This window comes from Anomalospiza imberbis, chromosome 5 (genome assembly GCF_031753505.1).
Source record: "Anomalospiza imberbis isolate Cuckoo-Finch-1a 21T00152 chromosome 5, ASM3175350v1, whole genome shotgun sequence".
Taxonomy (NCBI): domain Eukaryota; kingdom Metazoa; phylum Chordata; class Aves; order Passeriformes; family Viduidae; genus Anomalospiza; species Anomalospiza imberbis.
The window spans coordinates 52,636,057-52,662,341 of NC_089685.1; the positions used below are offsets into that span (position 1 = coordinate 52,636,057).

General features: G+C 46.9%; 1 protein-coding gene across 6 annotated transcripts; it reads left to right on the plus strand.

Moving 5' to 3' along the window:
* The first annotated feature begins 249 nt into the window (after positions 1-249).
* Positions 250-26,004, plus strand: LOC137474331 (pseudouridine-5'-phosphate glycosidase-like). 6 transcript variants are annotated; one of them, XM_068190791.1, is made up of 20 exons: positions 250-409; positions 826-975; positions 1,779-1,953; positions 2,608-2,719; positions 3,716-3,822; positions 4,622-4,748; positions 5,298-5,418; positions 5,691-5,776; positions 6,858-6,982; positions 8,150-8,209; positions 12,046-12,112; positions 13,262-13,356; positions 14,920-15,048; positions 16,483-16,597; positions 17,378-17,515; positions 18,169-18,335; positions 18,759-18,847; positions 21,788-23,881; positions 24,807-24,933; positions 25,731-26,004. In XM_068190791.1, exons 1-18 carry the CDS (start codon positions 378-380, stop codon positions 21,981-21,983), a joined length of 2,091 nt encoding a protein of 696 aa, XP_068046892.1. In that variant the 5' UTR covers positions 250-377; the 3' UTR covers positions 21,984-23,881; positions 24,807-24,933; positions 25,731-26,004. The 6 variants fall into 6 exon arrangements, with proteins under 6 accessions (XP_068046892.1, XP_068046893.1, XP_068046894.1 ...); XM_068190792.1 differs by having other exon boundaries at positions 252-409; positions 826-940; XM_068190789.1 differs by having other exon boundaries at positions 253-428; positions 826-940.
* Positions 26,005-26,285: the final 281 nt, after the last annotated feature.

Below are 26,285 nucleotides of genomic sequence, written 5' to 3' on the forward strand. Positions count from 1 at the left end.
TGGGCCTGACATCTGTCATGAGCAGGTCACTTAGGAATTTAAAAGGTTTTCTGCTTCAGAATTCTCCCTAGTTTGTAACTCCTCATCCTTTCCTCTGCTCCACTACAATTTCAGCTCAGCATTGACAATGGGTCAGGTGACCCCTTCCAACTCCATTTCTGCAGCTTAACATTTTATTTTGCCACCCTGGCTCATGATCCAAACACCAGGAGATTCCAGGCAATCTCTTAGGCAAGGGCTGTCAACCTTCCAAGGTTTATCTTCTTAGGGTCACATCATTGCTAAATTATATCTTTCCTTTTCACCTGACCTCTGTTATCTCAGGACCATCCATACACCCAAGATGATTATGAAGATAACCTTCAGCCTGGGAAGACATGTGTCCTCCATGGCATGTGGGGCCACCCAGGTGAGAAGACTTCTGCATGGTGAGTAGTGCACTGAGTTCCTTTGGTGTCCTTTGGTGCTTCCACTCTTCTAAAATATATTCCCATCTTTAGGCGTGGTTGCAGGGCTCAGTTTATTCACAATAACGTTCAAGTGGAATAATAGTAACCATACAACTGCAAAAATGGTGGCAGAGGATCCTTCAGTGATGGTGTTGAGGATTATAATTCATATTAACAGTAGAGACATTTTGCACACATTTCACTTACATAAAACACAGCTCTAGTCTTCTTAAAGTTATTTGTAAATTCCCCCCAAAGAACAGCTGAAGAGGGGGATAAATTTGTTGTGATGACAACAATTTGCTTTTTATAAAACAGCTCAGTAGTTACTGCAAATACCCACACAAATAACTCACTCTTCTGTATTTATCCCCAGGTGGTTATGTCAGGATTCATCCCTCTGTACAGGAAGCTCTGGTGGAGGGGAGACCCGTTGTAGCCTTGGAAAGCACCATCATTACACATGGCATGGCCTATCCTCTGAATTTGAGGTGGTGGATTTTGATGTTCCTCATTCAGTGAAGTTGTAAGAATTAAGCACATAACTTACTGGATTGGTGTCAGTATTCTTGGTCAAGTCAAAGCTGTTGCAAGAGCAAATGGAAATGTCAGGTTGTTAGGCATGCAGGCACAGAAAGGTTTTGGTATTGATTTTCCATCTTGCTTTCTACCTGGCCATTATTCTGCCTGACATTGCCTCTTAAAATGAAGCTCTAAAAACTTGATTTTTGGGAAGAGGTAGTTTCAGTAGTTAAAGATTGCCAAGCATATGTCCAGATAGCTCAGAAAGGGAGAAGAATCTGCTCCTAAAAAAGATAGTGTGTGAGTGATCAAGTACAAAATCTGCTAAACTTAGGCTTAGTCTGCAGCTCTGGAGTACCCCAAGGTAGCAGCTTTTTGGCACTGTTGTTACTCTATATCTCACTGACTGTATTTTGAAAAATGTATCCTGTTGATTTGAGCAGGACTTGAACTACCTGGGGTTTCTGTGAAGTCTATTATATCAGAGAAATAACAGGTAAAAGATACAGAAAAGTCCTATTGTGAGAAGATCCCAATTTTCAGTTGTATATTGCACAACCAGATTTGCTTGTAAACAAAATGATTTTTCTCAAAAATGAAGCACAGAGCTTGGACATTGCTATCCTTGAATTCTGCAAGTTCAAGAGCAAAGATTTCTGCCATGAGGCACATACAAGAAGAACAGGATGTAGCTGAAATCACAAGAACTGTAGAACTGTGAATGATGCCCATCAAACATGACAGTTTTCTTTCCTGATTGTTTCCATCCATAATTTTGTGATTATTGTTGTGTTTGTCTTACTTCAGCATGGCCAGAGAGGTGGAAGAAATTGTGAGAACAAATGGAGCAGTGCCAGCCACTGTAGGTATTTTAAGGGGCCAAGTCCATGTGGGACTCACAGATGAGGAACTCGAGTTCTTGGCAAGCAGTAAAAATGCAGTTAAAGTGTCTCGCAGAGATTTTCCTTTCGTCCTCAGCCAGGTATGGTGTGCAAACTTTCTAGTGTGGTCTTTCCTACTAAAGTATAGCTGCCTTTCTAGCAACAGAATAGTGCTCTCCAGCTTCAGGCCAGGTGGCTTTTAAACCTCTCAAAAATATCATGGGAAGTGGTATCTAATTGGTAAGTGCAAAAGTGGCCCTAACTAGACTCAAAATACAGCAGAGTAAGGGAATGACATACATGAAATAGGGCTCCTGAAAAGTCATTCTGGTTGTGCTGGCAAGCCATGGGTGCTTGGCTAGGAATATTCTTATTGGCATGATAGGACATTCTCTCATTGCATGTAAACTATGTGACACCTAGGCCATACCAGGCTCAAAGTGACAGCTAAAGGTGCCACTACCTGTCTGTGGAACACCCTGGACAACAAAGACCTCTACTATCAGGGCAAGAACAGCTTACATAGCAGGGATTACAGATGATTCACAGAATCACAGAATATTCTGAGTTGGAAGGGACCCACAGGAATTACAGAGTCCAGCTCCTAAGTGAATTCCTCTGCCTTTTTGGCTACAAGAGTATTTGTGTTAGAATTTCCCTGCTTAGCTGCTCACACTGCTGTGTGGCAGACCACAGCTGTAGCTGCTTCTCCATGTCACCCTGGGTCCTCACTGTGACTGGTTGTTCCCCAGCAGGGCTTGTCCGGTGGCACTACCGTGTCTGGAACAATGATCGCGGCACACAAAGCAGGAATTCCTGTGTTTGTGACAGGTGGCATAGGAGGTGTCCTTCGGGATGGGGAGAACAGTAAGAACATCAATACATTCTACTTTTCACTCTTTTGCTACAGTTTCATTCAATTCCTGCTTTTTCCATTTTCCCAGCCTGTCCTACAGTAACTGTCTGTTCAGAAGAATAAAATTACCATTCTTCTTGATCAAACTAGGGTTGCTTTCTCCCTGATGTCTCCTTTCCAGAAGCTTCCAAATATTCCTCTTGAGCCCTGGACAGTTGTTAAGGGGGTGGAAGTTTCTCTTTATCCTTAGCTTACACGGGGTTATATTGATATTGTTTGGTGCAACAGGAGCTGACTGCACCTCTGCCTCTTTGTAACAGCTGCATAACCTGATACTGGCTGCCAAGCACAGTGTTGTTATCATCTCTCTCAGCTGAGGAGAAGAGCCTTGCCACAAAAGAGTGCACTCTCGGTTAGAGGTGTGTACTCCTCTCTGGAAGATGGCCCAGTCTTGGCTGTACAGTTTGTGGGTTTTAAGTGCATTCTCTCTTCTCAGCCGTATATATTTCCAGCACAGCCCAAGTGCAGTGCCCTGTTGTATGCCATCCCTTTCAGATGTGCTGTAAATTCCAGAGACCAGGGAGTTTCCTGTGATCAGCTCCTGTGGTACTTTCTTTTTTTTTTTTTTTGCAAGCACTGTCAGTTGCAAACTCAAAATCTACTTCAATGATATTGCATCTCCTTGAACCTCGTCCTTGCCGTACAACACCTTTTTCTTTCTTTTCTACCAAATTTTTGCATCTTCTTTATCAGTGTGATCAAAGAGCCAAGAGATAGAGTACAAGGCTGCACCTCTGCCCTTAGCCACGTGACTTCTTTTTGTCAATACCTCTTTCAATCTCAACACCTAAAGGCATGATCTAAACCTTTAATATTTGCTTGTGGATCTAAACAGTTTTAAAGTCAGGCAGTGGCACCCTGGGCATATGTGGCTTTTTAGGAGGTCAGAGCTCATCATCTTGGATTACAACACAATCGGCAACTCAGTGCTGCTTGTCCCTTGGCAGCTCTGGATGTGAGTGCTGACTTGACAGAGCTGGGACGAACGCCGGTGGCTGTTGTATCTGCAGGAGCCAAGTCTATCCTTGATATTGGCAGGACACTGGAATATCTGGTAGGTAGCATGGGCTGTGGTGTCAAAGCAGATAAGGTTCTTCGTGCACAGAGTACCCAGTGGCATTGGGATGGGTCCTTAGCCAAAGACTTTCAGAAATTGCTACTGAGAGGATGTGAAGCCATACTTACAGATCTGTAGTCCTGGGGCTGTACAAGCACTTGGCTGCTCCGTAACATGAATCTATCCATGTCCAAGGGGCTGTTCCAGCAGCTGCTCCTACTGAGGTCAAAGGTAATGCTATCCATGTCCTTTTTCTTTGGCATTAGATTTGCTTTTCTGGGATGATGCTCCCAGAAACTGACAGATCAGGAAAGCTAGAGCCATCAAACACTAAAATAAAGTCAGAATTTAAAAGGGAATTAGATGATTTGCAGCAGTCACCTTTTAAGGTTTGGCATGTTGGAAACCACCAGGGCCAGCACTTTAGATGACAGCCAACACTGATATTTCTCAATCGCAAGCAGAACTCGTTTATATCCTGTCAGTTCATGACATGTCTTCAGATCCCAGGGTGTTATCTTGGACTCAGGATGGTGCCAATGACAGCTGCATGGCTTTGGATCAGCCCCAAGCACACACAAAGGATGCACATGCCTCCTCTGCCTCAGTGAGCCAGATCTGATCTAGCCACTTAACATGTCTGGCTCTTGGTGAGAGGATAGAATAGAATGGGTTGTACAAAAATAACCACGATCTGTGCCAAAGAAAGGCAGCTTCTTTCTGGATAGGAGGAAAAAGTCCCATTCTTTAGTTTCCCTCCACTGATCACCTGCTTGTCTCACCTCCACTGCTGCAGGAGACGCAGGGTGTGTGCGTGGCTGCCTTTGGCGAATCAAGAGAGTTCCCAGCCTTCTTCTCACGCCAGAGTGGCTTCCAAGCACCGTACCATGTCCGGGATGAAGAGGAGGCAGCTAAACTCATTGGTGTGTTTCAGATGGCAAAGGCCCATGTAAGGTCCTGGAAAGGAGGGACACAAGAATTACCCTGGATGAGGCACTTTCTTTAAGTCTGCAGAAGAATTTGCCCTGAAAAACTGTGCCATCCCACCTCCCCCATTCCTGCATCAAAAGTGTTTTGAAAATACAGCAGCAGAGAAATCCAGTCTTTACAGCAAGTAAAACTGAAAGCCAGCTGCAGCCAGCTTGGCATGCTTATTCATGTTTTATTTCACCTGGTGAAGTGGAGGCAGCATGTCATAATATGTGGACAAAAACAGCTTCTGGGCCTTTAGAAGGGGAATCAGTTTAAAAAAGAAAAAAAAAAAAGCCTTTTACTGTGCAGACAGACTCAAAAGAAATAGGCAGATGTGAATTGGTTGGGTAGCTGGAAAAGATTCTGATCTTGGGTCAGCTAAAAACTGGAGCTTGAGCTCTGAGGCTTCCTACACCTCATGCCCACTCTCCTCTGTCCTTTTCCTTCAGCACCTGACTTCTCCAAGGAGTGCCACTAACAATATTCCCATCCTCTCCCAGACAGTGCTCTGGGGCTGGGCCTGAGCAGCGGGGTGCTGATAGCAGTGCCCTGTCCCCAGGAGCGAGCTGCCGAGGGCCAGGCCATCGAAGAGGCCATCCAGCAAGCTCTCAGCCAAGCCAGGTGAGAAGCAACCTAAGCCTTTGCCTTTGCTCAGCCCGTGGTCTTGGGGAGTAAACAAATTCAGGGACGCTGCTGCAGGAGCCGTAGCACAGCTTAACCTCGGGCATGGGTGAACCCACAACTTATTTTCAAGTGTACCTTTATCTAACCCAAAGCTTGTTTACAGGACTTGTTATGGTATGTGGTTATGGAGATAAAGTATCTGCTGGCAACAGCGCTTCTCCTCTGCTGCCATTTCAGCTCATCGGTGGGCATTTTCTTTATATTTGCAGGTCCAAAGGAATCACAGGCAAAGAAGTGACCCCCTTTTTGTTACAGAAGCTCACAGAATTAACTGATGGGAAATCATTGGACTCTAGTATCCTCTTACTAAATGGGGGGAAAAAAGAAAGTATTCCAGTGTATTTCCTTTCTCTTCTGATAATGCCTGGTAGGAAACACCAAGACTTTATTGATGGTCTAGCAAGGAGCAAACACTTCAGTGTCTGCAAACAGATGAGAGTTTAGCACCTGCATCCTGATTTTTCAGGAGCATCCTTACTGCCTTCATCCCCTTTTACATTAAAAACTGGAGGGCAGCACAGATGGCAGCTGGTCCAGAGCCCAAAGGAATCCCTCTCATCTGAGCCTGGAGCTTGCCTGCTCTGTGATGGAATCTCTGGATGCAGTTGTCTGTGCTGGGGTTGCATACTGGAAGGTCCCTGGGCTTCCCAGAGCACTGTGCTATATATCACACTACCTTATCCAACCTTCCCTGTGAGTACAGAGAAAGAGAGACCTGGGGGACAAACACCCCTGGGTGAGCAGGAATCCTACTGCACAGCCAAGAGAAAGCAGAGGTACTGGCTGGGATGCCAGTGTAGGATCTGGAAGAGCCAGATGCACATCCAGGCTCTGCTGCCAGCCCTCTAGGAGACCTGACCAATCAGGGCAGAATGGTAAAGGCATTTTTGGGTATAAGAGCTATATGCAGCCACAAAGTAGGGCTTTCAAAGACTCTGATACTCTGCTCCCAGTGCAATTTGCTAAAAAATTGCTTATAGTGACTTGGCAAAATCTCAGTAGGTATCTCTTTCTGGAAAAGCTGACCAAGATCCTCTAAGGTTTTTAGGCTCTCTGCTGTAATTTAAGTATTTCACCTTCTCTTTTCTCTGTGAAATCTTTGCTTCTATTCCCCACCTATCAAAGTCAGGCTTCCTCTCTGTGGACACTGGGGGAGGAAGGTGAATTAAAAAAAAGAGAAAAATCTGGGTTTTCATGCAGCATTGTAACCCACTATACTTGTCCCCAAAGGATTATGGTATGGTGGTATGGGGGATCAAACCTATCAAGTCTCAGCATGTATTTCCTGCTTTCTTCCTCTAAGCAGTTCCTACACAAGCTTCTAACAGGTCAGACTCGCTGGTATTTTTAATTTTCCTCAAAGAAATGCTCAACAGACCTTGCACTGATCCAGAACAATGCCAGAGTGGGCAGCTGCATTGCAGTGGCCCTCAGCAAGCTACAGAAAGCCAGAAGGAAGGGGAGCCAGCCTGGACGAAGGGACATGACCACACCCCAACCAGTGAGTCCTCTGCTGGCCTCCATGTGATGCCTCTCTGCTGACAGCACAAGACAAATTTATATCTGTTCCCAAAAGCAAAAGATGACTCAGCCAGGGACCAATCATTCTCCTTCATGCTCTCATTCTCCCTTAAGTTTCCCTTGTTATTCTTGAAAGATAAGTGCCTTCTCCTCCTCCCCTTATCCACAATTACAAAGAATAGACACTGACAATGGCCTAATCTCATTAAGTCTTAGACCATAAAGACCATTCAAACTTTAATCACCTTTTCACCTTTTACTGAGCCCTTGTGTACAGCTTCATCTCTATAGCTCTTAGTACCAGGGAACTTGTGACTACAGGAATAGACCTGGAAGAGCGTGGGGAGAGGTATTTTGAGCTGCTGTGCTATAAATATCTCTTTTTGTCGGCCTCCTGCTCATGATTGACGAAATCACAAGAGTTACAGCACATCCCAAACAAAATCTACTATAACCCTAATACTCCTCACTCTCTTGGATTTTGTCTGTGCCATGTAATTTGCAGGAAATCTATTTTAGGTGGTCTTTAGAGACATGAAAAGTTTTCTAAATCCCATTTGCAATAAGATTTGTCAACATAAAAGAGGGCAGTGACTCCAGAGGCAATAACCCAGCATTTGATGAGAAAAAACATCTGTATGTCCCCAAAGAATCTGGAAGCTTCCCGTTTGTGGAGCTAAACTGCTTATTCTGGCTTTGTAGGACAATAAAAGAAGTGACCTGTATTACTGGGTATGGCAATTTCTCCTGGGAGCTTGCAAGAAATTACTGCATTTTCCTGCCCAGTTTTTCCCATTTTCTTTGCTTTTTTACACACCGGTGCTTGAATGTTTCTGAGGCCTGGTATATCACACAAGAGAAATCATCAGCATCCCTGTGTGTCCACTGCAACATCCCACTTTCCACACTGGGGCTGGCTGTCAGCAAGCATAATTCAGAAAGCAACAAAGAGAAGAGATTTTGATTCTTTCTGATTGGGATTGTACAAACCTGCATCTAACTATTCAAAATAAGCACTGGCCCTTACACCGTAAATGAGAGAGCTTTCAAGAGGGTGGGAAAAGTGACTAGGTAAAGCAAAGAAGATTTGGAAACTTTTTCCTGAAGTACTTCCAACCACTTTTTACCTCTTTCTTCCCTCTTAAAGGTGGTGATTGGCGGTATCAACGTTGACTTTATAGCCAAGGCACAGAACCCTGAGATCCTGGTACTGTATCTCTAGCAGTTTTCTCAGCACCAATGTATTTTCAGCTGCTTTTACAAGAGTGCCAAAGCCAGAGGGGTTGGGGGGAAGGTGTTATCCATGTATGATACCCACATGTGTGCATGCACACACTTGGGAGTGCTGCACACTTAGTGTGTTGTTTAGATGGATAATGGAGTGATATATACCAACCTACTCTGTCCCCATGGTGAAAATCACCATCCCTGACACTCAAGAAAGGGACAAAGCAATGTATAATTCATACCACCTCCCCATAGAGGGGAAACCCATCTCTGGCTGTCTGACTGTCTTAACTATGGGAAGCAGCACAAATAGGAGCAAGAGTCTTGGTGCAAAGTACTCATGAAGGATTTGAGTATCATACACACCAAAAAAAACAGCAAAAAAAGGAAAAAAACACCCAAAGATGGCTTTAAAAATAGAACATTTTAAATGTTACCAGACTCCCTTTGTCTCAATTTGGGTTGAACAAGGAGCAAACAAGAAGCTTAAGTGGACCAAAGCTGGGACTCCCCCATGCAAATGACAGCTATTTGCACGGCCTGTACAATTTTTGTTGAGCTGTACGAAGTACTGCAGATTAAGGTGGTGAAGCTTGCTCAAAAATTCTTTGGCGTCTCAAATTACCCTGTGATGATAGCCAAGGCAGGAAGCTTCTGCCATCAGATGGGACAGCCTGTGAAGACCTCTCAGTCGGATAGGGAAAATGTACTGGGGAAGCTGTCTGTAAGGAATTTGGCTATTTAATGATGCAGGGGCCAAACAATGTTATAATGGTCAAGGGTGAAATATGCTGTGGCATCAGTTATGAAAGGCTGCAAAAGCAAAAGTTCAGCTGCTTCAGCTGTGATGTAACCAATACCATACACAGCCTACACTCAGCCGTCAGGACAAGGAGCTGAGCTGTGTCCAAGGAAGGATAGGCACTCCCTGGCATGTCAGACATGAGTGCAGACTTCTGGACTACCTATAACATGGTGAGGGGGCCAAGAAGCAGTATAGGTCCTGCTGGGAACAGCTGACAAGAGGAAAAGGGGGCTTTTAATGTTGCATAAAAAAGTGAGGGTTTAGCTGCCCTTCTGCCTTCAGAGAGCCCTAAAACTCATGGTGCATCGAGGCTTGGTACCCAAGTGCCAAGCCTTGGATTTGGGAACTGCCAGCCAGAAGGCTCCTGCTGACAGCTACTGTGGTTAGGCACAGAGGAAAAGCCCCTCTCAATATCACTGTTTTGGCTTTTTAAAGACAGATTTTTTTTCAAAGGGCTCCACACCCAGCAGATCCCACCTTTATGCCTGCTGGATTTGTTGCAGAGCACCGGGTACCACTCCCTCCTCGTGCTGTCTCAGCAGAAAAGCAGCTGTATTCTGACCTGGTTGTAATTCCCACATGGCTTTCAAGGCTGCCCAGAAGCTAAATGCTTAATATGTAACTATCTGACCTGCGGAGAAGGATGAACAATTTTGCTCAGAGAAAGTTGCTGGAAAAACTATTACAGTTATCATTCTCTCAGGATACCCAGAAGTTGAGCAGAGTCTCACTTTCACATTGAGAATACAAATCTTCTAAGACATGGAAGAAGGTTCCAGAGACTTCCTTAATTCTCTGATACTTTGCCAGAAAGCATCAATCCAGCCTCATTTCAGATCACTTTTAGCAAGCCCATTTTCACCTAAATTATTTAATCTGGGCCAGCCCCACACAAACCCAAGGAGAGATATTTGAATATCACTCGGAGTTACAACCAAGTTGGCAAGGTGTGAAGAGAGCCATTAATTTATTTTTCTTTAAAAGCCAGCTGCTGGTTTCTCTCTCACTGTACCCACCTGCTACTTTAAAGAGAGATTTAGCATCTTCATTTTTTTAGGCCCTGTAGGATTCTATGACAGGAGAGGTCACCCACAGCTGGATCCCTGAGCAGGAGGCTGCTACATCTGCTCTTAGGGCAAGGCTTGGCATAAAAAAGACACCCAGAAGCTCTGCCTCTGGGGTATATGGGGAACTAAAAGAGAGGACCAGCATGCCAGGCAGCAAAAAGGAGCTAATGTGTATTTTCACCATTCCTGCAGGCATCAGTTTTAAGACACAGATAATGGAATTACATAAACCACAGTTTGTGCTTATTGCTGATGGCAGCTTGCACCCTCTTTAAAGATTGAAATAGGGGCCAGTGTTCAAAGCCATGTTGTTTGACTTGCTTAAGAAAGCACCCTTACTTTGTATTTTGGGGTGCTGAGGTTTGTTGGTTTTTTTTCCCTTGGCTGCCTATATTACAGAGAGTGAGCTTCAGAATCAAAGTAGCCAAACTCACTTTGCTTTTGAAATCTACAACTCTCGAAAAGATACAGTTGCAGATGGAAATATCCTCATTCCCAACAGTACCAGTGGCAATTCCCAGGGAGCACAAGCAAAGGCAAGGGAGGGGCATTTGACAAGGAGTGACATTTGCATTTGATGAGGAGTGACAAGCAGTGCAAAGATGAACAAAGGCCATCGGTTGGTTGCTTATGTAGAGGCAGGTCTGCTCAGATGGCCTGAACAGTTTAGGGCTTGGAGAGCTGCCAGACAGAAAAGCAAAAGTATCAAAAATTAGCACCAGATCTTACAGACTACAGAACTGGGGAGATTCAGAGCTAAGAAAAAGAGCCTGAAGGTCAGATGAGAGAAATAAAAGATCATATTTAGATGGGAGAGCGGCCTCTCACGGGGCTGGATGCAGGAGAAAGCCCTGTGTGCAAAGAACAGATGTGCAGCTTCATGCAGGGAAAGAAGGATCCTTGGGGAGCTTCAGAATGAATGTTGAGAATGCCCAAGCACAGGGATTGTTGGGAGCAGAATATTCCTTACAGTGAGATGGCAAGACATGTTCTTGGTTAGAATAGATAGTGGTGTTTACAAGCAAGGAAAATGTTATGTTCAAGGCTGTTCTTGTGTACCTGGGCGGAGGGACTGGGCCAGGAGCTTCTACATACAGGCATTAGGACTGCCAGTGGCAAGCTGTCTTCAGAGATGGAAAATAGTTTTCAGGATTTTGTGAAACAAGAGCTCTAAAACCATTTGATAGTCAGATGAAGCCCAAATTGATCTGAGCACTAACTGATGCAATTTTTCTGGCAGAAGAATTAGAATGAGATGGGTGAGTGACTGCCTGTGTTCTGACAATTTGTCTGTGACAGAAAGGCAGATGGACAGAGGAGTGGAAGGCAGAGGCAAAAGAAAAGAATTTGGTAGCCACACATGTGGAAAAGAAGGGTATTTTTAATGAGGGAGATGTTTGGGAAGCAATGGGTCAGTGAAAGACTCTTCAGTTTCTGAAACAGATCCTTCCATGAATAAAGTACAGAGGCAGTACAGGCAAAGATAACAAATATCATTTTACATTTAAAAAGGGAAATAAATAAATAAATAAATAACTCCCACAAACTGCTTAAGATGGGAGCTAAGTGGCCTGGAAAGCAGAGCTCTAGCAACTTTGGAGTCCCAGGTTGTTGTGGGCAGGTGAATTCAGGGGGCTGCTCACACTGACTGAAACACTCATTAGCCATTCTAGGAGGTCTTAGCAAGTAAGACCAAGCTAGCAATTCATGGGGAGATCAAGTGGGAGACCAAAGCCTCCTTGAAAGCAGGCCTTTGTCATCAAACAGAAGTCAGTAGATGGCTCTAGAAGTTTGTATTGCCCTCAGCCTGCGAGCTGGATGCTCTCTGCTCCCTCTGATTGCTGACCTATGTTTCAGCAGTATCAACTTCAGATGACAATGGAGACGTAGCAACTATGCCAAGCAGCCCTCCCAGTTTTGTCAAGTAACTGTTCTTTCTTCCAGGGTGGTGGGCAAACAAATGCTGGAAGAGTGAGACGAACCTTTGGCGGTGTTGGAAGGAACTTGGCAGGTGCCTGGTGCTTGGGTTTGCCTGTGGGTGCATGCCAGCTGTGATCTGTCCTTTGGTATTCCTTCAACAGCAGGAGAGGGTGAATGCTGACAAGATTTGGGACACATTAGGCAATATACTAGTGGGCAGACTGCCTCGAAAAGGCAGAGCCCTTTCCAAGAAATAAGAGTGGAGGGAGTTGAGATCAGGAAAAGGAAGGTCCACAAATATGAAGTTAACTAGCACATGGTGCAGTAACCCTGAATCAAAGTAAATAAGCGTCAGTATCTCCAATAACTACTGAGTAGCCTTATATTTAATTCATGCCAGGATATAGACACAATAGAAGTATGCTTAGAGCAGGAAGTTGAAAGGAATAATCACAGTTCCAAACTGATAAACCACATACCACGGACAAAAGGAACTGGGGTACAGGAGTTACTGTAGGAGAAGAAAGACTACAGTCCTGTCCATGGGAAAGGAGCACACAGTACCTGTGGCTCCACCACAAGCAGCAGCAGACCAATATTCTTGTACTGAAGTTAACTGTTACAAAAATATTTTAGTATTATTCCAGCTTTTAGACATTTCCCAGTCTTCTAACACATATCTACTGTCACTTCAGATCACTACTGAAGAAGCTTGAGTGGAAAAAATCCCCCAAAATACCCACGCCACCCACGGAGATACAACGCGTGGTAACTTGAAAGGAAAGGAGGAAGGGTTTCCCATTAATACATTCAGATTCAGTGGTTCTAGTAAGATATCATGGTGGGAACAGCAGTGTGGGAGGGCCAGCACCAGAAAATGCTGTACTCAGAAGCAGCGTGGGAAAACCCACATGCCTGTGATGGTAAAGGAGATAATGCCAGAAAAGAGCAAAATTTGCTCCCCCCTTTTTTCCTCCACTCCTCCACTTATGTTCCTGATAATCCTAAATTTCAGGGTGCTGGTTCAGCTCTCTGTAGGACACCTCACTCAGCTCTAAGCAGTCATTTGCAGCAGCTACAGCTCAATTTCATCTTGAACATCCTTCTAAGCAAGGACTGATGAGCATTACGTTTTTCAGGAGAGGGCTTTCCTAGAGACACCCATGCTGCACCGGCTGTCACTGTGTTCACAGTACTCTGGTGGATTTGTTAACAGCTTTTGTTTCCATTTGCTTTTTAGACTGCTTAAGCCGTCTTGGACAAGCTCCTCTCCTTTTATCAGCCATGGGGAAGGATGAGCATTTAGAGTCTGTCCTGCACTACTGCCACCACATGGTACGTGTCACAGAAGTAGCACCTCAAAAACTTGGAAGAGATGACATCACACAGAGGGAAAATTCTTCCCCATCCCTTGCAGACATCAGAGCCACCTTCCATCAGGCTAAGAGTAGGAATAATTCAATGCTTCTATAGCTACAGACAATTAGAAGGCAAGGAACCACCTCCAAAACACAGACTAGGTGTGTTTTGGAGTCTGAACCATGGGCTCTGAATTCAGCTCCAGAAAGTGGTGCTTGGATGAGGTAGAGGTAAATCAGGAGGAGCCACGTACACTTCTAGTAAAGGCTAAGCACAGCGAGAAATATGCAAACCTTGAACTCGAGGACACACAAAGCATTGCCAAAACCAACCTAGTTTAGTTAAAGCCCAAGACAGAGAAAATGTGAAACTGAAATTGCAAGTTGGACACCTCCCCAGCTTAGAGGACAGGATCCTCTCCAGAGCTGCATACACCACTTACCTGTACATAGGGGAATACTTGACTTCAGCTGCAGCTTGTCCACAGGTCAGGGAGCTGGAGCAGCAGGAGCTCCCCAGGACAGCAAGGCAGAATATCACCACCCCAGCAGGCAGCAAAAAAAAAAAGCCAGGAGGGCAGCTCTAACCTAGGCCATCAGGCAACTCCATGGAGAAAAGGCAGGACTGAAGGCAAGGCAGGGTGTGAGCGCAGCTCCCAGGTGAGGCTCGTCAGGGTCACTGACTGTTATTAGTGCCCTCATGACCCTGGGATCCAAACAGAGCCTACGGGGCCTTGGTTCTGGCTACCAGAGTGACTTGGCAAATGAAGAAATGAGAACATGAACTCTGTTTTGGGTTGTAAAGGCTTCACCATAGCTGGTCTATAATCTCTTCTCTACACAGCAGTTTGTGCCATCCAAGTGAGCAGTCTCTCAGGGGAAGGTGGGCTTGCTGGCCAGCCACCAAGCAATCCTTGCCTGTAACAAAATACATTCCCACCAGTGCTGGAGAGGAACCTCTCCCTAAAAACTCCAGCTTCCCTGTCAGCTCCTGAGATAGATACATTTCTCCATCCACATGTTCTTTCCAAGATATGCCCTGCGTTCCCTAAGCAGATCGTTCCCAGGAGCCCCAAAGGAAGGACACCCCACAGCTCTCTGCCCCACTGCTGTAGAAATGGCTCCAGGGTGTGCTCACATCAGGCTGGGCACTCAGTGAGGCAGCCAGCACAAGTCACTGTTCTCTGCAGAGTGCCACCAAGAGATGCCATCCCACACAAGCTGTGAGAATGGGTGACTGGAGCAGGCAGGGCTGCAGACCACTCTTCTGTTACCGGAGACACAACCTGTGGAACTGCACGGCAGAGACCTGACACTCATTTACTAAAGGATTGCTTTAACCTGCAGCATTTGTTGCATTGCAAATATTAACAAATAGCCACGTGCCAGTGTTGTCTAGACTGAGATACCCCTGACAGGCTGCTTATCCCAAGGGAGAGCAGTGAGCTCCCAAGGGAGACCAGGTGGGCACAGAAAGAGTGAACTGAGCTTGGCAGGGAAGAGGAATGTGCTCAGTGTGTAACTGTCCTCTCTGTTTCAGGACATGAGCGGTGTCCTTCAGCTGGAGGGGAAGAGCACAGCCACTTACTGTGCCGTGGTCACCAGTGCTGGGGAGCTCAGCGTTGGCTTGGGAGACATGGACATCCACCACCAGATAACAGAGCAATATGTATGCACTCCCTCAGATTTATGAGCTTTTCTTGTGAGAAAGAGTGTGGGCCTGTGACAAAAGGCTACTGGTGACATTTGCACCAGGAGGGAATGGGTGTGCAGAGGGCATGGGAGATGCTGAGGTTAACCCTGGATACTGGCCACTGGCACAGCAACATAACAAGCCACCAGAGCCCTCTATTACTGCTGACCCAGACGGAGTTTCTATTTGTTTCTGGTTTATAAATATCACCACTACCATCATCTATGATATGTAGGCCAGAATCCTCTTCATTAACTTGTCCAAGCTAACTTATAATTTTGCATCTTAAAGCTAGCAAGAAATCAACTTGATTATAACCCTAACCCATATTTTTTCCTTTAGGGAATAGCAGAAAAAAAAAAGTGGACAGAACACTGGTTAAAGCAAATTTTCCTGTTCCATCCCCTCCCTTCCATCCCTGTTGTTTCTACACGCTGAGTTGTATCAACAGAAACTGTTGCTCAGCACATCCAAACATTCAAAAACATCAGGGAAGCATAATGGCAGCAGCGATTAAAGAGTGATTCAGTGAAAGCCCTATCACTGCACCCTCCTTTCCTACTCAGCCTTTTATTGACAGAACACAAGCTTGTGCTTTCATGACTGACAGCAACATGGAAGTTAAGTGCAATTTACTCACCAGTGGCATCTCCATGAGGTGGAACCTTCTAGGGAAAAATCCGGTCTTGCTCCCACTTCCATCCCCACCCTGCCTCCCCAAAGCCTTGGCACAGAAAACCATTACATGAAGGATTAATTCTCTCGAGCTTTACCAAGCAGCTGTGATCAGTGAAAATTCTGAACCAGTCTTGTGCTGCAAAGTGAATTTTGGCGGCCCCTCTTCCCACCAGGACTGGCAGAGACACGGGGGGATGCTGCTCGAGTGCCCATAGCACTGGCCTGGCATCCCAGCAAGTGATTGTGCAACCTCAGTGAGCCAAAGGAGAGAACAGCAGCTCTCTACTCCACTGCTCCACTGTAGCCCATCCCTGTGGGACCCAGGAGTCAAACACTGCTGAACAACCTGTCTTAGGAGACACTGTGCAGAGAGGACATTCAAATGGCACGCAGATCGAGCAAAGGTGGAGTCGAGCCAGGCATGGCCCAGGGAATCCTAGAGCGGCATTCAACAGCAGCATTCCATTTCCCTGTAGTGGTCCAATGAGGACCAGCAATTATCTTTCCCTGCTGGAGGGGCCCTGCCCCAGTTGAGTCCAGCTCTTAATGGCAGGAGCAGGGGAAGGAGAAGGGGAGGAGATGAAGCAAATGGAAAAATCCGTTTTCCTTAGAGAATCACTCCTTTAGGTTCATGCCTGCACCTAAAGGCTGGAATACAAATCAAAATCCTACATGAAATCTGACTAGCAATGACTCAGGCTGTCTTTCCTGTGTGTCCTGGATTTTGACTAGGTGTCCCAGTTCAAGGAGAACCTGTGTCAGGCCCCACTTGTTTGCATTGATGGAAATGTGCCTCTCTCCACTGTTCAGTACGTCTGCCAACTAGCTAGAGAGCACCAACTAGCAGGTAAGGAGAACTTGCCCTCACAGCATGTGTGCCAAGACAGTCCAGGCACATCCCTGCTGCTTGCTGGAGATATCCACTTACTGTCTGACATGCCAGGTTATTCAGCACAACTTTCTGTACTCTGCACTCTGCTTCAGATGTGAAAAACATTTTGGATTTCTCTGCAGTTTTCCTCTTTCTGCAGCTGAACCACATTTCCTGAGGCAGAGTTGGTAAAGCCCTTGAGCACTGCCAGAAGGCCAGGGAATGCTGCTCTCTGAGCCTTTTAATCTCAATGTGAGTGGCAATTTGAGCACTTCTGCCAGTTGGAGCAGCAATATAGTTTGCTTCTCAGAAAAAGCACTAAAGCATCTTTTGAGAGGAATTCTCTTCCATTCCTATAAAATAAGTGCCCCCCTCACTGGTATGCTGGAGACTTTTCCCAAGGCTTCCTAAACCTTTAGAGTTACACCTTCCTTTTTAAAAGCAAACCCCAAACAAAGACACAGTGACCTAAAAACCTGGCAGAGGCTCCAAAACCAGCTAACTGGAGGAACAAAATTGGGGTCTGGTTATATCATCCAGAGCCAGAAGCAGCTGTCTCATTGCTGGACACTGAAAGGAAACCCTGGAAGACCTTGTCCCAAATTTGGGGGAAATAATATTTAAGTGCCTCATAATTTAAAGGTGTAACTCTAGTTGTGCAGATTATGCTAAGTGTTCTACATTGCATTCTACTCTGACACAGAGATAAACCACTAATTAATTAATTAACTAACCAATTGCATTGTTGTTTTGAAGTGTGCTATGAGCCAACAGATGAGAACAAGGCCTCTAAGCCATTCCTCTCAGACAGCTGGAAAGCACTCACATACATTTCCCCCAACCTGCAAGAGCTGAGAGCAATAAATCGGACCCTCGGGAACCCTCTGCCAGCAGGTATTGAATACTCAGAAGGGTCAGTCAGACTTTTAGATAACCTAGATCCTGGAGAAGAGCATTTTTTGGTTCAGCCTCTAATGCAGGCAAATTGGGTTATAACATAGTGGGGATTCATAAGTGCTCATACTATCTTGTACCTTACTGCCATCTCTCTCTGGGCTGTATGGACTGATGACCCATCAGAGACTACAGTAGGCCTGGGATGGCTCCTTGCCCAAAACCAGAGGTCCCATTTGCCTCACTTCATCACCTAAACAGGAGTGATATCTGGTTTGTCAATGCGTCCCTGAAGCATGGTGCTCAGAGGGCACCTGTTCCAGTAGTGCCACCCTTTGCAGAAATGACACACCCCACCAAATGCAGATGGAAATCCAACAGCACTGAAACAAGGAAGCTATGCTTCAAGACAGCTTTTTGATCTCTACAGACACGTGCTTAGTCCCTTGAGAATTGGGTTCCTCAGCATAGAAGTCAAACTCTGGAGAGTTCCATGTTTCCCATAATATAAAGAAAAAAAAATTTACCAGCTACATTTCAGAAGTGCCCATAAATAGGAGTAGAAGTACTCATAAATAGGCTGTCAGCCCACAGACAGGCTGGTTGAGGACCTTTACAGTCAGAGCACATTTTTCCCTCCCCTCTCTCTGAAGAGCTGCCGTCCAGGTTGGAGGATGTTGTCCAGGCTGCAGTGGCCCTGGCCTGCCCTTTGCTGGCCCATCTGCACTGCGTGGTGGTGACCCTCGGCGCTCACGGCGTCCTCCTGTGCGGCAAGAGCCTGGGAGGGAGCATCTCCCTTTATCCAGGAGCTCATGAACAGGTAAGGGCATGGAAAACTAACTCTGAGCTCTCAACTGCTTCTTTCTTGGACCATATGGCACTGTTGCTATTTCTGGTGTCATGGCAGCAGTCCTGGGAAACATGGCATCACTGCTGGAAAATGTATGTGTTTGGGGGGGTGGAATACACAGCTCTGAAAGAAAATCAAGTTGTCTGTCCCTGTACTGCTGGCTCCTAGCAGCAGTGTTTAGAGTCAGCTTGCATTAAATGTGCTTATGTGAATATTCATGAGTGCGAGCTTCATTTGCAGGAAGCTTCATTTAAATGATCAGAGTCTGAAAGAAGATTATTGCCTTTTTTTCAGCCTTTTCTTTTTTTGCCATCCCTGCAGATCTGGCATCAGGCACACCAGGCCTTACCAGCTTGGGCAATTCCCACTAACTTCCCTTCCCTCCCCCTACAGGCTGCTGCTGCCAGGCTCTGTGCTGCCCACTACCCCACCATCCCCATCAGCAGGGAGGAGATAGTCAACGTCTCAGGAGCTGGTGACAGGTATATCCTCGCTACTTTGTCCTCTCCAGCTGTATGTGAAAGGGCCATAATCAGATTCGTTTGAAATTCCACTGGAAAAGCAACTGCTGCTTGAGGGAGAGACACTAAGGATGAGACCAGGGCTGGTTACAGTGATTCCTTGCAAAGCTTGCTAAAAATGTTCCCCGAAGCCAGGCTTGCCATTATTAGTTTTGCTTTTCTTCAAGATCCAAGCCTTTCCTGGCAATCTTAAGACTTCTCAATTACTCTGGGCTGAGCTGCTAAAAGCAAAGTAAACCACCTTACATCAAAGCTGTCTTACTAACTAACTGCCTTACTTCCACACTTCTCCAATGGAAGTGGAACTGCCACTCAAGAGCTAAAATGGCCTTGTAAAAGCATTTCATCAGGTTCTGCATTTGCCTCTGGCAATTTTGAAGCTCTTGCTTCAAAAGAGTCTGCTGTATAATTGTCCTGGCTGTTCACACAACGCCATACATAGAAGTGGGAAATGACAGCTATTATTCCTAGCCCCAGTGATCAATTCTCAGTCTGTCAGAGTAATATTTTATTATGCTCCTTGTTAACTTGACAAACTATATGTAGCAGTCAGGTTGTTTTTTTCTTCTTGCTTCATATGTTGCAATAATTGATTCTGTCCTTTCATTGCCTTGGGCTAGACCAAAAGTCCGTATGTGACAGATATTTCCTTTTCCCTTTCTACTCTTACCTAGCAATAACTCAACATAGCAACACTTTTTTCTCTGATCAGTGTCCAGAATGAAAAGGTTTTTGTGGTTTGGATGTTTATTAAACATAGAGTCCTCAATATTTTACTTAAAATCAATCAATAACTTCTTGCCAAGCTGGTGAGCCTGCTTAACACCAGGACATGCTGTTTGTGTCCCAGACCACCTCTGAAGTGAGCTGACTCAACTGCAAACTGGTCTTTTCCAAAGAAGACCAAATGGTTGTTTGGAGCAATAGGTGTAATAACAGCAGAGGAATGGGGGCTGGAGGAGTGTTGTGGGGTCAGCCTGACCTAAGGAAAGCTCACCTTTGCTCAATACCTCAGGCAGGTGTCCCCACCAGCCCCTCCAGGGACACAGCCTCCCCTCTGCACCATCTGCTCAAAACACAAGTATTGCTTACTGCAGGACAAGTTTTTTTCCTAGAGGCTAATGTAAATGAAATGTCTTTTTTAGGGGTTCCTTTCCCATTTTAAAATTCAAGGGAAGACCAAAGGTGAGATAAAATGCATCCCTGCCAACCACCTCGACTGAGTTACACTAGGGAAACTGGAAGCTTGTCTTTCCTTCCAAACCCATCTGAAAGCTTGGGGCCCATTACTACTCCCATTCCTGAAGTAACATTGGTCTGGAAATTCCTCTCCCCAGAGTCCCCATAGCCACATGGGGGATCCCTTTTTCATCCAGGGTTTTTCTTCCTAATAGCCCCAACTGCTCCCCTGAACTCTGGAAATCCCTGTTCTAGAGAGTAAGAGTGCCAAAACAGACTGGAAATGCCAGGACACTGCAATGCCTTACAAGCCATCTCCTCAGCATATAAATTGGTTATGTGTCCTAAGCCCAACCTGGTGGCACTTTCAGAGGACTATTGTAGAAACACAGAATGGTTTGGGTTGGAAGGGATCTTTAGTGGTCATCTAGTTTGAACCCTTCTGCAATAAGCAGGGACATCTGCAGGTTGATCAGTTTGCTCAGAACCCCATCTAACCAGGGATGGGGCATCCAATACCTCTCTGTTCATGTTTCACCACTCATCGTAAAGAATTTTTTCCTAATATCTAAAATGTAACACTTTCCCAGCTTAGCCCTCCGTGAACCTTCACACTTTAGAAGCACTGGTCAGGGGACAATGCAATCCAGAAACAGTGACCCGGGGCACTTCATGCCCCCCCTCCACCCTATGGCTCTCCTGCAGCACCAGAGATCTACCCATGAGCTGAGCACGTGTGCAGTGTCTGCTCCTCGCCCCCGGCTGCCATGACAACCTAACACCACATGCCCACACATGGCATTGCTAGGGCATGCTCCCCCAAATATTTACTCTCAACTCCTGGAGCTGTTGAGAGATTGAACACTTTGTGGAAGTCATAATCTTCTGTGCCTTTGTTATGGATAAAAAGATGTTGATGTAATTAGGTGGAGTGCAAAATTAGGGCTCCTTTTACCATCCCCATAGATGTGCTTATTAATCCTCCCTGCCATCATATTTTCTGTTCTTGCTTCTTCCTCTAAAATGTGATTGTCTTCTCCATTCTCTTTCCCTGCTCCTTCATCTCTCCTAGCTTCTGAACATTGTTACAGTGGTTGCTGTATAGAATAGAATAGAGTAGTTGCTCCCAGTCTATCCCAAACACTGCACTTACATCACTTTTACTGGGAAACCTCAAATGAGATAGCAAATGTTCCCAAAAATCTGACTTTCCAATATAATTTCAGCTTTGGATTTCTTTTTCCAGCTGTGCCTGTTGTCCCTCTCACATAGATACAGAAACTTTGTCTCTCACCCCATCCAACCCTTTGGGGAGAGGAGGCACCAATATAATGAGGACATAAGGAGGCACCAGTAAAGAGCAGATAAGTGACAAAATAACTATGGAGCAGGGGAAAATCAGATTCTTCCCTTCTTAGGCTCTTTTCTCCTGCCTCACCTGGAAAACTGAGGAGAATAGAAAACATGGTACAAGGGGAAGTACCTCAACTTCTCAGATTAGAAGAATAAAAAATGCAAATAAGTGACACTATTTGGTACTCTAAAATGGATACAGAAAAAGCAAAACCCATTCATCGTAACTTCAGCCTTCCTGTGTGACATATTCTACTGCTGTAAGTGCTGGTTGGGGTCCAAATGAAAGCTCTTACAAATTAACAGCCACATTCCTGTGTTCAAAGCTCTTCTCCCCTTGTTCAAACCCACCTTTCTTTGCCTCCACAGCTTAATGGCAGGAATCCTTGCAGGGATGCTTGCTAAACATGACACAGGCACGTGTGTCCGGATGGGTCTGCTGGCTGCCAGCTTGTCTCTCCGTTCCTATGAGCCCATTTCCCCAGAAATCAGCACTTCCAGTGTCAGCCAGGAGCAAGTCAAGAGCAGGAGCTGGCCAGAGGCAAAGGTATGGAAGATGGACTAGAAAACTGTGGCTTTCTCATCTACCACCTCATTGCACTTACAGCAATCCTATTTTCAGGAACCGGACTGTGTTTTGAGCTTTGAGAACATTTATCTGCTTTGGTCCTGAGTAAACCCTCAAGAAAGGAAGTCCCTACCCAGGGAACTTCTGTGGAATGAAAAGCTGATTTCTAGTTTTTCTGACCTCCTGGTTTTCTGACCTCCAGGCCTTCTAGATTTTCTATTGAGGGAATTTTCTCTTCCTCCACCTTGTGTCACTGTTGTCCATTATCACAGTAGCTCCTCTGTCATTGACTCCTGGATCTTCAGGACCATGTCTCTTCAGCTGGGCCCAGCAGCAACATCTGCTCTTGCTGCTTACTCTTTCCTGTCTGAGAGGTCCCATGGATCACAGCCTGTGTCAGAGTGCAGCTGGCAGGAACATGACACTGTAGGATAACTTCATCCATCTTCCCAAGCCAGCCAGCACACACCACACCTTCTTGCTCTGAAGTCCAATGCCTCTGGAGAAAGTAGGCAAGACAAAGTAAAGAAGAGTGACCAGGGACCAGCTGGTGGCCTTTAAAAGATGATAGCCCCTTGTTCCACATGCCTTCCTCTGAACTTGGGGCTTCATTCCTCCTTCTTAAGTCCTGAGTGTCAAGTCTGAAGCAAAAGATATCAGAGGGAGCCAAGGCATCTCCCATGGAAGCCATGAGGAAAAGTCACCTTCTCTCTCTAAGCATGTAATAGGATGCAAGTGCAGGTGCCATCAGATCAGTGAACACTGAAACTCATTAAAACTGATTTCTAGTAGAGTTGGGTCTCGGTGCTGGCTGGTTCCTAAACCTGACTGATAGTAAACCTGGAGTACAGACTCACCCTCTGTTTCATCCAGAGACCATGGTCAGACCCCTTGGCTGAGGAGCAGCTCCCTGGTGTCTAGCACAGCACTGAGGTCAACCAAAGCTTGATCAGGGCAGCTCAAACACCACTCTCCTGGGTGGGCTCTGCTGTTTAACCAGTGAGCTCCCACTGCAATGGATGGAGGCATTAACTGGGTGCCTTTCTCCCACCTGAGGCTACTTCCACCAGGCTCCTTCCAGCAACTCCTTCTCTCTGAGCCCACACCTTTCCATCAAACACACAACATTTACCATCAGCTTTCCTTTACTAAAACCTTGTTTACAACTGCGGTTCAGCTGAAAGATTCTGTGCTCAGATGCCATGCACCCATGTGAGCAGGGACAGGGTGGCTGTGGCAGAAGGGTGCTGGGATGGGTGGGAACACAAGGGAGAGGGATTGGGGCCCACGTGAGCAGCTGGGTTTGCTCGCAGGCTGGGAGGTGGGACACAGCAGGGGCGGGGGAAGAGGGCTGTGCCCCCAAGGTATGTCCCTACACTATAAAAATTACTTTGGCTGGATCCAGAGTCAGGGGAAAAAAGCAGCTTCCACCTCTGCTACTGACTGCAACAGCCTTGTCCAGGCAGAAGGACCCTGAGCAAAGGCAGAACCTGAGGATGAACTTCCAGGCACTGGCAGTCACCACGCTCCTCCTGGTGCTGCTCTGCTCAGCCTCAGCACCATCTGGGGCACTGGAGAGCCAGGCCAGCAACCTGGAGAGGCAGGCAGGGGCTGGGTTCCCTGAAGAAGCCCCTTGGCCACTGGAGATGAGGGGGACAAGCTGCCTGGGCAGGGCTCAGAGAGGAGCCACCCTCTGGCCAGTGCATGGAAAGTGATGAGAGAGGCACACGCGAGCTCCAGGTCCCTCAGCAAGGCCACGGCCAAAGCTCTCCTGGGCAGTGGGGAGCAGGTTGCCCCTGGCAAGCCCTGGAGGCTCCCACTGCAGCCCTCCCGCAGCAGGATGGCAAGGCTGAGCCACCACCTGAAGGGACTACGGGAAGTTCAACAGCGACACGGTAAGCACAGCGAGGGAGAGGGTTTGTGCTGGGGGGTTGCAGGGTGAGCGGGGTACCAGTCAGGATCAGACGGGACAGCAGGAGCAGGACATGCTGAGCATGCCCTGATCCTGCAAACACCGGGTAGAAATGGTGTTTTCGAGGCCATTCCTCTTAAGATGCGTGTAAAGGTGCCAGTCACAACATGGCCTCTCAGCCCAGAGCAGGTCTGGGTGCTGAGAAGGGAGTGGGGCAGTGACACCCCCAGATGGCACCTGGCAAGGCTTAGAGCAGAGCCGATGGCTGTGAGCAGCTCAGGAGGAGAGTGCAGGTCTGGCTGCAGTTGTCCCTATGTGCTGCCCTCCGAGCTGCAGGGACACTCCTGCCCCAGCCCCAGCCCCTGCAGTGTTCACTCTGTGCAGTGCTAACAAAGCTCTCTGCCATGGGGATGCCATGCCCTGATGCCCTGATGGGCACAGCTCCTCTCAGCACTGCCCTGAGGGAGGCACAGCCTTTCTCTGCCCATGGGAAATCTGCTCCACGGGCTCAGCACAGAATCCCACAAATAACCAACTTCTCCTTTATCAAACCCAAACTACACTTGGGTGGCACACAAGTAGACCTTGCCTTAACCACAAAGTGCTGAGTGACGCTGTGCCAGATGCCACTCAGCTGCGGCGGGTGCCACCACAGCAGAGCAGAAGCCTTGCAGGGGTGTGTTGTGGCTGTGGGGGCCAGCTTAGAGTGCTTCCAGCCAAAACCAGTAATGAACTGCCCCTGGAAGCACTTCCTTGGGCCCCAGCTTCTCCAGCTCCTTGCAACGAAGCTGCTGCTCTAGACCCTGGTGAGCTGCTTGTGCTGCTACTGCAGAGTGACGATGCAGCTGAGACTGGGCTGGTCCTGGCTGCCACGGGCATTGCAGCCACCACTTCCCTTCTCTCTGCAGCACTCCTGCTACAGCATCCAGTCCCGGCCCTGCCAGATGCCCTCTGACTGCGGTGGCTGCCTGGGCCTCTACGCCTGCAAGCTGCCTGCTGGCACCTGCAACCTGAAATCTGTCTCCAGGCAGAGAGGTGAGTTCTAAGTCTCCTTGCAACTGGCAGCAGGGATCTCCACATGCAGCCAAGTGCAAACACACCCCCTTGGTTGCAACACTCCAAGCCCAAATCTGAGTGCCCCATGCAGGGCTGGGTGTAGTCTCTTGACTGCCCAGGTCTGCCTGTCTGTCCTGCCAGCAGTAGCTACAGAATCAACAACCGCATGGTGGATGGGACATTCCCAAAACTTTCTGGGAGTGCTGGGATTTCACAGGTGTCCTGAGCTGTCACAGGACACCAACAGCCTGTGCTGGAAAACCAAGGAGGGGTACAGAGCTTGAGATTTAGCCAGTAGCTTGGGAGTCAGCAAGTGCAGTCCTGCACATCATGGGCCCTGCAGACCTGTTCACACTGGTGTGTGAGAGCTGTTTAATTAGGCAGGAACTGTCAGGGAGCAGAGATCACAGCTTTTAATGTTTAACCAGTGTCCTGATTCTCCAGCACCCTTTGGTAAATCTGTACTGTCCCCAGATTGGCCTCTTGCCCCAGCACGTTTGCCCACACCCACGTACACATGGTCATGGAGCAGAAACTCATCCAAGGCTACTAACAGAGACCCAGCTCTGGTGCAGGAAACCCCTGGCACATAGAATAGGCAAGTTTAATGTTTGTGTACAGTACAGTACAGTGTGTGTATAGCATATAGGGCATCCCCAGTGTTTGTGCTCTGTTCATAGTCTCCTCTGGTCACCTTCTGCTGGCAGCCTCCATAGGAGGACACACCAATCTATGGTCACACCCAACACCGATGGTCTTATAGCTTTTCCTTACAGGTGGATTCCTCCAAAGCATACAGAGCCCTTAGATGGAGTCAAGCTCATCTTGGAGCAGCACAGCTCAAACTAAAGCTGAAGAGGTTGTCCTGCAGCTGGAGATCAACACTTCCTGTCCAAGTTTCTTTTTAAATCCTTAATGACACAGTTGTAAATGTTTCTTTCATTGTACTTCTCTTGCTGCTGCTTTTTAACACCCCCTTTGGATTTTGTACATTATATAGGCTTGATTCCCACTTTCCTGAGAGCAGCCAATAAATGTACTGAGTGGTCATGGAGCCCTGTGCTGGCAGAGTCCCCTTGGAGCTCCCCAATGAGGCAAACAGGGCTATTTCACAAGCCTTTTTAATTGGAGCCATTAGGATATTGCAGTAAAAGCTGCCGGTATCTCAGCATGCTCACATACCAATTCAAGCTGAGCTAAGTGTTGGGCAACCTGGGATCCCTCCCTGCTCCTTACCTCAGCTCCTGCCAAGGAAAGCCAAGTCCCACATCACTTAAGGAGAGGAATGTGGAGTCCCCAGGAGCAGGCTTAGCAGTGTGGGACCATGTAGG